Source organism: Salvelinus sp. IW2-2015, linkage group LG10, assembly GCF_002910315.2.
Source record: "Salvelinus sp. IW2-2015 linkage group LG10, ASM291031v2, whole genome shotgun sequence".
Taxonomy (NCBI): Eukaryota; Metazoa; Chordata; class Actinopteri; order Salmoniformes; family Salmonidae; genus Salvelinus; species Salvelinus sp. IW2-2015.
The window spans coordinates 2,530,848-2,543,869 of NC_036850.1; the positions used below are offsets into that span (position 1 = coordinate 2,530,848).

Sequence of the window (13,022 nt, forward strand, 5' to 3'; positions counted from 1 at the left end):
GAAATAAATCGGGGGCCCCTTGCCTTGATTTGGGAGAGTTAACTGGCTATCTATTAGTTTTAAAATACAATTATAATAATCTACCATGTTTGTAGGTTAAAATATGTCGATGGAGATAACCTGTTTGTTGTTCGAACTGGTCTACTTGTTGGATGCAATAAATATAAGGTACTTGTCCTTGTTTCTATATTATACATCGCCAGGCAGAGAAGCACTCACTCATCTACTTGCGCAGAGTGGAATCTCTCATCCAACATAACACCACTGCTACGAATGTGGGCATCGTTAAATTTTTGCCGGTCCGAGGGATCCAATACATTCTAAAGAAGATGAGCTGGTGGTCAGTTAATGATCACCGAAAAGCAACATGAGCACGGATAGAAACTGGCCAAGCAAGTTCAGGTGCTCGACTGCTGCCCTACAACAAATCACTCATTCCGTGTCTATCTCTTGGTTCTCTAGGAATACCAACCTTACCTGCCCCATAAAGCATTGCAAATGCCCACGTGGCATTATTCCCTTAGGAGCGTGATAGTTGACGTGATAATCCCCCATTGGTCTAACTAAATTCACCGCACCACCCAATAAAACACAAATTGATATTTTAGGGTCCCATCCCATCAATTTGCACGCCAAACTACGAGATAGTTTGCCCTTTATTAGCAAGATGGCTTATATTCCGCCCGAGTGTTCAGGAATTGCTCGCTCGTACGTGCAGTTTAGGTGAATGTTCACCAGTCGTTTTCTGTGTGGAAATCTACAAATAGGATAATCCACAGGGCTATATATTCTCTGTCGTCAACACCTGCAAGGATTGCATCCCCCATCAACCACACCACGTTTCCATCCTACCTCAGAAATTGCGAGTATTTATGGAAATCCATTTCACCTACTCCTTCTGCCCCCTCTTGCGACATATAAGATTCAGGCACACGTGGTTTTGAGAATCTCAATAGGAAATACAATCTTGCCGCCAAATCTGTGCTGGAAGGTTTCTTATCTGTGACCATTGAAGGACAGTTTTTTGTCACCCAAGGTGGTTTACTTAATGTCATTTGCTTACGTGTCTTAATTGGTCTTCCAAGCAAGTTTCTCTCTTAGTTATTGGTGTCCTTTTAGTAGTCGGAGTCCTTGTGTGCATGGCGTTATATCTTCGGTTTCTTATAGAAAGACCTGCCAGTTCACTCGTCTCAGCCTTCCATCTGGACAGAATCGCACGATAGATGAGACACTGTGGAAGATCTGTTACTCGAGCTCTTTTTGGTAAGCTGTATTTTTATTGGCTGCATTCTCTGAGACTCTTTACGTGTAAAAAAAGTTCTGAATACCCTATTAATCTGTGTACATCATAGCAGTAGCAGAGCATTTACCCTTCTTCAGGGAATCAGTTTTTCCTTGTGCGCGTATGGCTGTCCTCATCGGTCACTGTTGAACACAGTGTCTCCTTTTCGGATGGCATAAGACGAATATGATTGATTCTTTGCTTCGCCATTCATGCCACTTAATACGTGAAAGTTTAAATCCAGCATTATACAAAAGTTTCTTTGATACATATTCTCGGTTCTCTCTGTACTAGGCCCTCATCGCCTGCCTGCCGAACCGCGCTCCTATGCCTGCCTATCTCCCAAATAATTGTAGACTGACCTTCTTCTATGGTCTTGAAGAACCAAACAATTATGGAACAGTGATATTCTTATTTATTCTAATAGTTGTCGTTGTTATGATGGCTTTTGGATATCAAATGTGCTCGTCATAATATTATTTGAGACCGTGAGGTCCTCCTTTTTTTACTCATAAATTAGGGACATCTATCCCTCGTTTATCATCCCAACTAACTGCTTGTCCCATTCACAAAAACGCCCTATCTGGCTCTCTCAATTAGCGCTATTAAGAGGGAGGACAATACAAACACTATTGCCCTACAAAATTACTCTGTCTCTCTACAACATAACGTCGAGCACCTGTATATCTGATAGATGTCATTCCAACTCTAAGATGGCATCATAGCCTCATATCGATGCCATACGCTCTGAGCCTATGGCCGCTAGAAGTGCTCAGAGTGTTGTGCTAAGCCTCGTGTGCTGCCATCACGGTCCAAAGGGTTAGACAGCCTATTGCTTCCTGAAGACTGTCTCCTAACAATCTCTTCTAGCCTATGCACACTTGTGCTCAATCTTCGTATGCACTTATGACTGCATTCCTTTACTCTCAATGCTCTATGTGCCTATATGCCTATGTCCTAAGCTCTTTTGATTGTTCCATAATCTTCTAGTCATATATTTCACCTTCTACAGAGATGTTCAAGACATACTAGTACAGTGTCTTATGAGACAACATTCATAGACACCTATGGCATACTGCTAGAGTACGCGTGTGTGCCGTAATCGCCAAAATAAGCCTCATAGTGTCTTATTAAATGGTTATTAATAAGGGCTGTTGTTACTTGCTATATTAGGCATTCCGAGGTAAAAACATGTTATCGTGTGTACACAACAGACAAAGTGTAGAGATACGTGAATTATTAGCTATAAATGGGTAAAATATATGACTAACTATACTACAACAACCAATATAACCTAATGCTCTGATTACAATCCTTATGCTACAAGTATTCATTGTCTCCTACTCGACGCTAAAGTAGTTATCGAAACCATACGATATATAAGGGCACCTAAGTTAATTGTTGATCTTTAGTCGACAGTGGAACTCAGGCATGACGCGGGTGCCTCGTGTACGAAATAAGAATCTTCCGCATTTTCATGTCTGGCTTGGTGATAAGGAATTGAGGCCCATCCTTGTGCCGCCTCATTCCCTAGAGCCACAAGCAATCGACAGTGAATTTTTCCCAACCTTATATTGGGATGCTCCTTCAGAGCAGAAATATTCCTCTCATAGGCTCCGCTCCGTCGCGTTACCAGGCTGCTCTTCCTTCCGCTGGCAGTCACAACTCTCGCGTCGTGATCCGGTACTGTGTATCAGAGATAGATCGCGGAAAGATATGCTAGAGGAGGCTGCTCTGATACAGCGTGTAGTCTTATTCTTGGCACGCTGGTAGAGATGGATGTCCTTGTGTGAATTGTGTCTGCTAATATCTACGTGCATAAAAAAATATGAGCTCTGTGAGGCACAGACGTACGGTAGTTAGTGTTATAGAGAGAGGTGTACGCTGTACTGACTCCTCCATACGGAGAGAAGTATAATAGAGTGTAAAGAGAACAGAGAAAATTAATAATGAAATAAACATTGGAGCGGTTTGTTAGGAACGAATGCGTGTTTGCACTGGCTGGTGTGTTGCAGTGCTAGTTGCAGGGGCATGGGAACAGGCTTTGTTTGGAGAGCAGGGTTACCATATGTGGCGTTCCTCCGGCGGACCTGCTACGGAGGGCCGGCCCACTTAAAGCGTTGTTCCCGGGGCCTCCCTCACGTGCCTGAGGGTTACACTGTGGTTCACATACGGCGAGGTGTCTCACCGCACACTGCTTCCTCCGAAATGCCATCTTGGCCACTGGAGCTACCCAAAAGAGACAGAGTCGTGGCGAGGGAATTGCACACCACCCTTAAAATATTCTATTTTGACGACACTATCATGTACTCTCCTCCAACCTAGGCTGCCAGCTGCAAGGTGTAAAACCACAGTCTTGCGCCACCTCACTGGACCTATGCCTTACTTGATGAGACGCACCTTGCAACATCTCTTAGTGCCTTGTAAGCCCTCCAGCGCAACAATGTCCCCGCATAATATTCTTCCAATGATTGCTTTTACAGGGAAAACACGGAGAGTATTGGTTTAGGACAAACCACCCTATAATTATACCTGTGAGTGTAGTGCACGCAACAAGAGTAGAAAAGAGAGCACAGAGACTTCTGTTCAGCGTTCATGCTATTCCTATTCATCTGCGAGTATCATCTAGCCCTCACAAACCTAGGACAACAGATAACCACTCAATTAAAATCACCAATAAACCTAAGCTTACATATTAGCAAGACAAACCTAAACGCCACAAATTAACCCTCAGAGTACAGACCTTACTTAGACCTCAGGAGGTGACAGGTGCTACAGGGTTAAGTTCAGTAGAGGTCAATTGCATTGATCTCTGATTGGCTAAATAGAGAAGATCTATGATAATGTTGATATGGCATATCGTGAAAAAATCCAGGTGCTCGCATATTAGTAAGCGGAGGAGCTGAGAGAGTGCGATAGTGTAATTATACAAATATGCGAAGCGGGTGAGGCGATCTGATAATATTTAGCACGAAAAGCAGCCAGAATAATTACAGACACCAACGTGACATACCGAAATACTCATCATAAAACATTTCTGAAAAATACATGGTGTATAGCAAATTAAAGACAAAGATCTTGTGATACAGCCAATATTTCATATTTTCTAAGTGTTTTACAGCGAAAACACAATATAGCATTATATTAGCTTACTACAATAGCCTACCACACTACCGCATCATTCATCAAGGCACGTTAGCAGATAGCAATAGGCACGTTAGCGTTAGCGAATAAACCAGCAAAAGATATAAATTTCACTAACCTTCATAAACCTTCCTCAGATGACAGTCCGTAACATCAGGTTATACATACACTTATTTTTGTTTCGAAAATGTGCATATTTAGAGCTGAAATCCGTGGTTATACACGTAGCATAACGTAGCATAACGTGCTAACGTAGCATCTTTTTCCAGAATGTGCAGATATTTCTATTAGACTCTCACTATTCTGACCAAATAGCTATTCATAAACATTACAAAAAAATACATGTTGTATAGGAACGATAGATCCATTAGTTCTCTTAATGCAATCGCAGTGTTAGAATTCTAAAAATATCTTCATTACGACATAAGACTTAGTTATGGTAAGGGAATAACCAAAACCTGAGCGCAAAGCTACTAGTACACAGTTCGAACAGATATATGAAATAGCATCACAAAATGGTTCCTACTTTTGCTGATCTTCTATCAGAATGTTGTATAGGGGGTCCTTTGTCCAGAACCGTCGTTGTTTTGGATTCAGAACGTCCTCTTTCCGTCTTGAATTAGCAAGCACACTGGCCATGCAGCGCTAAGCTCTCCAACGTCAACAAAGTCGAACAACGAAACACGCCGAACGTCCCGAATAACGGTTCAATAATCTAATGAAACTATATGAAAAAATACTCTTAGGATGATATTGTAACATGTATCAAATAAATTCAAAGCCGGAGCTCATATTCGCCCATCACGACAGGTTTCCAGTAGGCAATAACAGGTCCCCCCACGCGCCTTGCAGACAACAGAAAATGGGGAACACGTTGTTCCAAGATGGTTTATTCAACGTCAGACAGAGATAATCAACTCATTTTTCCTCTCACTTCCTCTTGACATCCGGATGAAGGTGTATGACGTGCACGTATAGTCATACGTATCATGCCCATTTATAGGCAGTCACTTGAACAGAAGATAGATTTCAGACTTTCCACTTCCTGGTCACAAAGTGTGCTGCCAAATGAGTTGTGTTTTACCCACAGACAAAATTCWAACGGTTTTAGAAACTAGAGAGTGTTTTKTATCCAATAGTAATAATAATATGCATATTGTACGAGCAAGAATTGAGTACGAGGCCGTTTAAATTGGATACGATTTTCCCCAAAAGTGAAAACAGCACCCCCTGTCCTCATCAGGATAACATTAAATTCTCTGGCAACAGTTCTGGTTGACATTCCTGCAGTAAGCATGCCAATAGACCTTTTGCACAACGTAGCAAGGCCCACTTCCGCTCAACTTCCTACCCGTTACATAGCTTCCTGTCCGGATTGCGTCCTGTCAGCCTGATTGTAGCCATACTAGCCTCGAAGTCGCTCGTTTTATCATTAACTCAGTATATTAGTATAATCATATTTCTATCACATTTTTTTTATCATTCGCGTGTAAAGAGTGTGCAAAGCTGTCATCAAGGCAAAGGGTGGCTACTCTGAAGAATCTCAAAAATAAAATATATTGTGATTTGTTTAACACGTTTTTGCTTACTTCATGATTCCATATGTGTTATTTCATCATTTTTMATGTTTTCACTATTATTCTACAATGTAMAAAATAGTAAAAATTAAGAAAAACCCTTGAATATGTTGGTGTTCTAAAACTTTTGACCGGTAGTGTATATCTYGCTAAGGCATGCACAAATTGAGATAATTATCTTAAATATAATTTATAGGGTGAGAGGTGCTTAAGAAATGTAATGCACAATGAAAATGTTAAAATTGAATTACACAAACAGATATTATTCAGACCTCTCCTGCTAAATCATATACTTCCAAAGATAAGATCAAACCAGTCCGTATACAGAAAGGTATTGATGTTCCATATCTACAAAAGTTTTGGGCTTTTGTAGAATACCTAGATACTTATGCTCATCTTTTGTTTGTTAGCTGTGTTTGTTAGTACTGTACTGCTCCACATATCATGGCTTCTCATCGTTTTTTATTCTTGTTTGATTTAGAGTCTGAAGCTTATAAAGGGAAAGCCAAAGTAGCAGCTATAGCAAAATATGGATGGCTCTTATTGCAATATCTGTCCCATTCAGTTCCTCACACATAATATAACTAAATGGGATGCAGTAAAAATGTTGTTTTTTCATTTGATTCAGAACTTGCTCTGAAAGAGAAGGTCATGCCAGCCCCTGCAAAGAAAGGTAATAGAAGTTACAATTTTTCTTAATTAATGAGTTTATTTGATAGCAATCCTAGCATCCTTGGTATTTCATTGTTTATTATGTAACGGTAGCATGTAATTCATGTCTACAGTATATACAYTACATTAGATMACCAATTCCCYGATGTCTGACTTTGGYAAACTTTTTTAATAGAAATTGTTAGTTGTACTTTATGTATGCCCTAACCTCCATTATAACTATTATCATTGTACTTAAACTTGTGTCTTTGATTAGAACGTGAGGCTCCCAACCAGAAGGCCAAACCAGTATCTCATAAYAAAGGTACTGATTCAATTCAAGGTTTTGTTTTTCAGGGAAACGTTCATTTAGCAGAAGACAMAATTACGTGTCTTTTCATTTATTTTGATTCAGTTGTGGTGAAATATGTATATTTGTGTAATTTGATTCAGAACCTGCTCTTAAAGACAATACCAAACCAGCCCTTCTAAAGAAAGGCACTGACACGGTTTAATCTCGCTAGATTATTTTCAATACTCTATTATTCTAATTATAACTCATATAACTCATAAAAGGTTTATATTTATCAACTAATACTTGAAGCATCTAATCCAAGTGTGTCAAACATCCCAAAATTAGGAATTCAGGAGTATTTGATGGCAAGGCATGATATGAAGTGTGGCTCCCCGAACGTCAGTGAAGACGGCCTCAGTGCAAAATGGGGGGCACCCCTGATTTCACCTCTGATTTGACTGTGATAATAATGGACAGATTGGTTTGCTACTTGTACAGTGTGAGGGGACATCCATCATTTCCTGTACACTGACCAATCACTCTGATAGGTTTCTGTTTGTTTGTAACTCATTTCTTAAAACTTGTTCAGAAGGCTTCCAAATCAGTCCCTGTAATGAAAGGTATTCATGTATTGTTTGGCAGCTGTAGAAATGACAGAATGTCGTTGCATAGCCAACTTGTTTGATCAATTCTAGACTGCCTTTTTGAAATATTTTCAGGGTAGTGCAWTTTGAGTTGAAGTTTGTGCTTTAATACATTTTGCTCGCTATAAAGCCTTGAATCACTGTTTGGTTAATTTTGCAGTTTTTGAAGTAAACCAATTAATTGTATTATGTGCTCTTTTTTTAGCCTCAGTTGTCTCTTTGCAATGACTGACAAACATGCTTATGTATTGCCAATCATTTCCCTGTCTTATCTTAAGCAGAACCTGAATCTAAGGAAACTAAGGAAACCCCTGCCAGGAAAGGTATAGTAGCTACTGCATTGTCATTCACATTTCTTTCACTGTAAAATAATGGGTTTATACTGTAATCAATTATTGCTTTTATTAATAAATAGTAAGGTTTATTTGATCTTGTTCACCTTCTCAAGCTAAAAGCTTAATTGCAGTATACAGACTAAAATTAAATTAAAATAAGTATATGTCTAGATTTAGGYAAATAAAAGGTGAATTGAATGATGCATCGTTGGTCACTGAGTGGAGAGAGCACTGCGGTAGCCGCTAGGGGAGTGTGTCAGTCAGACATGGACAAGTCGGGAGCCTCTGGAAGTACCGTTTATTTCACCATCTCTGACATTCTGCCCACCTTTCCGTATAGCAAACTCCAATAACTTTGTGCAGCACCCACTTGGGTGATGCTACTGCAGCCGACTGGCACAGAAAGATCACCACACTTTAGTTTTCGGAATATTTTCCGCTTTTACGAGACATCGCATTGATCTCTCTTTTCTCTCTTTAATAATAGTACATTTTATTACACATTTATTTCAAAAGGGAGTCATACATAGACATATAAACTTGCTATTGGACAAGCACCAAAATTACGATTCCACAATTTGAATGAGTTTTAGGTTTGAGTTTTAACTGTTTAAAACTACTAATAAACCCTATACAACCCACTTAAAGGGTACCGTATCTTAATGTAAAGTGTTCCGTTTCTATTTGAAAGAAGTGATTTATACAGGTTTTTCAACAGTTCTATCAGCATTGTGAATCTTTGAACTTAACACAACATATAAAGTTGGGATCAAAGTGATATTTAAAGAACAGAAGATTGATATAGTTTTGTGTGGCCTGGTTGAATTGAATTTCCCTCCTCCGTTACACCTCCTAATCAGGGTTGTAGTGTTAAGTCAAGTGCAGTTTGCCGTTTATTTCTGTTTGTCTGAAACCCAGTCTGAATCTACCAAATGATAGCTACCCTGTTGCTTTTCAATAGCACAAAAANGCAGAAGACATAATTACGTGTCTTTTCATTTATTTTGATTCAGTTGTGGTGAAATATGTATATTTGTGTAATTTGATTCAGAACCTGCTCTTAAAGACAATACCAAACCAGCCCTTCTAAAGAAAGGCACTGACACGGTTTAATCTCGCTAGATTATTTTCAATACTCTATTATTCTAATTATGGCTCATATAACTCATGAAAGGTTTATATTTATCAACTAATACTTGAAGCATTTAATCCAAGTGTGTCAAACATCCCAAAATTAGGAATTCAGGAGTATTTGATGGCAAGGCATGATATGCAGTTTGGCTCCCCGAACCTCAGTGAAGACGGCCTCAGTGCAAAATGGGGGGCACCCCTAATTTCACCTCTGATTCGACTGTGATAATAATGGACAGATTGGTTTGCTAATTGTACAGTGTGAGGGGACATCCATAATTTCCTGTACACTGACCAATCATTCTGATATACTGAGAAATTATATTTTCCCCTCAATATACAACCGCTATCCTCCCCTCACAGCCTACATTGTCAATCAACACTACACAATATTTGACTCAAATGTAATGTTTGCATGACTTTGTAATGTTTTGTCATTTCACAATTTTTTTGGAAATATTCAGCTTTAGAACAAGCAAAATCATCTTGTCCTAAAGCTGATGTTTTTATCATACCTTCAGTTAAGAGCTGTAATAATGCTATGTAATTTCTTGTACCTACTTGATTCAGAACCTGAGGGTGTGAAAGAGATGGACAAACCAGACTCTCTTAAGAAAGGTACAGTATATGGATTTAGTTTCCATGCTCACCCATTCATGTCTTCTGTCAACTCAATACCCTTCGACTGTTATTTAGATAGGGTCTCATTCAAAACTGTTCTGTATTTGATTTAGAACCTGAAGCTCCAAAAAAGAAGGCTAACCCAGCAACTGTAACGAAAGGTACAGGTGTCATTTTTGTTCATTTTAATCACTGTTGGATCTCTGTTAAGTCTCTGTTTTCATGTTCTCCGTATCTGATGACAACTTGATATAGCTTTGTTTTCGATATGTACAGTGCCTTCAGAAAGTATCCACACCAATTAACTTTATCCACATTTTGTTGTGTTACAAAGTGAGATTAAAATGGATCTAATTGTCATTTCTTTGTCAACGATCTACACTGTAATATCAAAGTGGAAGAAAAATTCTAACATTTGTAAAAACAATATGAAACACAACACACTAACATATCTTGAACAATCACCTTTGGCAGCAATTACAGCTGTGAGTCTTCCATGGTATTTTGTATTTGTATTTATTATGGATCCCCATTAGCTGCTGCCATAATGTTCCATTAGGTGTTTTATTAATCTGTTTTTTAAATCAAATTTGACTTCTTCCATGAGTTACTTGATGTGGAGTAGAGCTCCATGTAGTCATAGCTCTATTTAGTACTGTGCGCCTTCCATAGTCTGTTCTGGACTTGGGGACTGTGAAGAGACCTCTTGTGGCATGTCTTGTGGGGTATGCATGGGTGTACGAGCTGTGCGCCAGTAGTTCAAACAGACAGCTTGGTGCATTTAACATGTCAATACCTCTCATAAACACAAGCAGTGAAGAAGTCAATCTCTCCTCCACTTTCAGCCAGGAGAGATTGACATGCATATTATTAATATTTGCTCTCTGTGTCCATCCAAGGGCTAGCCATAAAAATGGCCAATTTTTGAAGCATTTTTGTGGCACCTAACACACGTACTGAACAGTAGTCAAGGTGCGAAAAACTATGACTGTATGACCTGCCTTGTTGATAGTGTTGTTAAGAAGCAGAGCATCACTTTATTATAGACAGACTTCCCATCTATAAACTGCAAGAATATAGTTTTGACCATGTCAAGTTTACAATGCTATCCACCAGTCATCTCAAACTGCTCAATTTCCACACTATTATTACAAGATATATTTGAGGTTTGGTGTTTAGTGAGTGTTTTGTTCTAAATACAATGCTTTCAGTTTAGAAATATTTAGGGCTAACTTATTCCTTGCCACCCACTCTGAAACTAACTGCAGCTCTTTGTTGAGTGTTGCAGTCATTACAGTCACTGTAGTAGCTGACGTGTATAGTTTTGAGTTATCCGCATACATAGAATCTCTGGCTTTACTCAAAGTCAGTGGCATGTTCTTAGTAAAAATTGAAAAAAGAAAGGGGCCGAAACAGCTACCCTGTGGAATTCCTGATTCAAACGGGATTATATTTGATAGGCTTCCATTAAAGAACACCCTCTGTGTTCTGTTAGACAGGTAAATCTTGTAGACATACCCAAAAAGACTCACAGCTGTACTTTTTGCCAAAAGTGCTTCTTTAAASTATTGACTCAGGGTTGTGAATACTTATGTAAATGATATACTATATTTCTGTATGACATAATTTTAATTATGCAAAGAATTCTCAAAACATGTTTTCACTTTGTCATTATGGGGTATTATGTGTATATGGGTGAGAAAAAAATATTTAATTAATTTTATATTCAGGCTGTAGCACACACAGCAACATGTGGAATAAGTAAAGGGGTATGAATACTTTCTGAAGACACTGTATGCCTCTCTTTTTTTTCAATAAGAGCCTGATGCTCCAAAGGAGAAGGCCAGACCTGTGAAAAAAGGTAGGTGTTTCCAGTATTAACACATCAACAATGTTAATTATTAGAATTATCACACATTGCCAGTGTCTAAATAACATCCTTACCTTTACTGAATGCTGTTTATGAACAGTCTGAAATGTCAGAAGATCGAGGAGTAGTCCTATTTCTTTAGATTGTTTTCTCTCCTGTCAATGCAGATACTCCCAAAGAAAAGGCTTCCAAATCAGTCCCTGTAATGAAAGGTATTCATGTATTGTTTGGCAGCTGTAGAAATGCCAGAATGTCGTTGCATAGCCAACTTGTTTGATCAATTTTAGACTGCCTTTTTGGAATAATTTCAGGGTAGTGCAATTTGAGTTGAAGTTTGTGCTTTAATACATTTTGCTCGCTATAAAGCCATGAATCACTGTTTGGTTTATTTTGCAGTTTCTGAAGTAAACCAAATCATTTTATTATGTGCTCTTTTTTTAACCTCAGTTGTCTCTTTGCAATGACTGACAAACATGCTATTGTATTGCCAATCATTTCCCTGTCTTATCTTAAGCAGAACCTGAATCTAAGGAAACTAAGGCTACCACTGCCAGGAAAGGTATAGTAGCTACTGCATTGTCATTCACATTTCTTTCACTGTAAAATAACGGGTTTATACCGTAATCAATTATTGCTTTTATTAATACATAGTAAGGTTTATTTGATCTTGTTCACATTCTCAAGCTAAAAGCTTAATTGCAGTATACAGACTAAAATTACATTAAAATAAGTATATGTCTAGATTTAGGGAAATAAAAGGTGAATTGAATGATGCATCATTGGTCACTGAGTGGAGAGAGCACTGCGGTAGCCGCTAGGGGAGTGTGTCAGTCAGACATGGACAAGTCGGGAGCCTCTGGACGTACTGTTTATTTCACCATCTCTGACGTTCTGCCCACCTTTCCGTATAGCAAACTCCAATAACTTTGTGCAGCACCCACTTGGGTGATGCTACTGCAGCCGACTGGCGCTGAAAGCTCACCACACTTTAGTTTTCGGAATATTTTCTGCTTTTACGAGACATCGCATGGATCTCTCTTTTCTCTCTTTAATAATAGTACATTTTATTTCACGTTTATTTCAAAAGGGAGTCATACATAGACATAAACTTGCTATTCGACAGCACCAAAATTACGATTCCACAATTTGAATGAGTTTTAGGTTTGAGTTTTAACTGTTTAAAACTACTAATAAARCCTATACAACCCACTTAAAGGGTACCGTAACTTAATGTAAAGTCTTCCGTTTCTATTTGAATGAAATGATTTTTACAGGTTTTTCAACAGTTCTATCAGCATTTTGAATCTTTGAACTTAACACAACATATATAGTTGGGATCAAAGTGATATTTAAAGAACAGAAGATTGATATAGTTTTGTGTTGCCTGTCGAATGGAATTTTCCTCCTCCGTTACACCTCCTAATCAGGATTGTAGTGTTAAGTCAAGTGCAGTTTGCCGTTTATTTCTGTTT

The 13,022-nt window shown here is 38.6% G+C and overlaps 1 protein-coding gene across 2 annotated transcripts in view; it reads left to right on the top strand.

Moving 5' to 3' along the window:
• LOC111969081 (myb-like protein X) overlaps window positions 1-12,646 on the top strand; it is a 116,738-nt gene extending 104,092 nt beyond the window's left edge. For both annotated transcript variants that reach the window (XM_070445313.1, XM_023995030.2), the window contains 7 exons: window positions 6,632-6,676; window positions 6,932-6,979; window positions 9,630-9,677; window positions 9,794-9,841; window positions 11,500-11,541; window positions 11,718-11,762; window positions 12,065-12,646. In XM_070445313.1, coding sequence (XP_070301414.1) covers window positions 6,632-6,676; window positions 6,932-6,979; window positions 9,630-9,677; window positions 9,794-9,841; window positions 11,500-11,541; window positions 11,718-11,762; window positions 12,065-12,153 — 365 coding nt within the window. In that variant the 3' untranslated portion in view covers window positions 12,154-12,646. The remainder of the gene's footprint in view (window positions 1-6,631; window positions 6,677-6,931; window positions 6,980-9,629; window positions 9,678-9,793; window positions 9,842-11,499; window positions 11,542-11,717; window positions 11,763-12,064) is intronic.
• The last annotated feature ends 376 nt before the right edge of the window (window positions 12,647-13,022 follow it).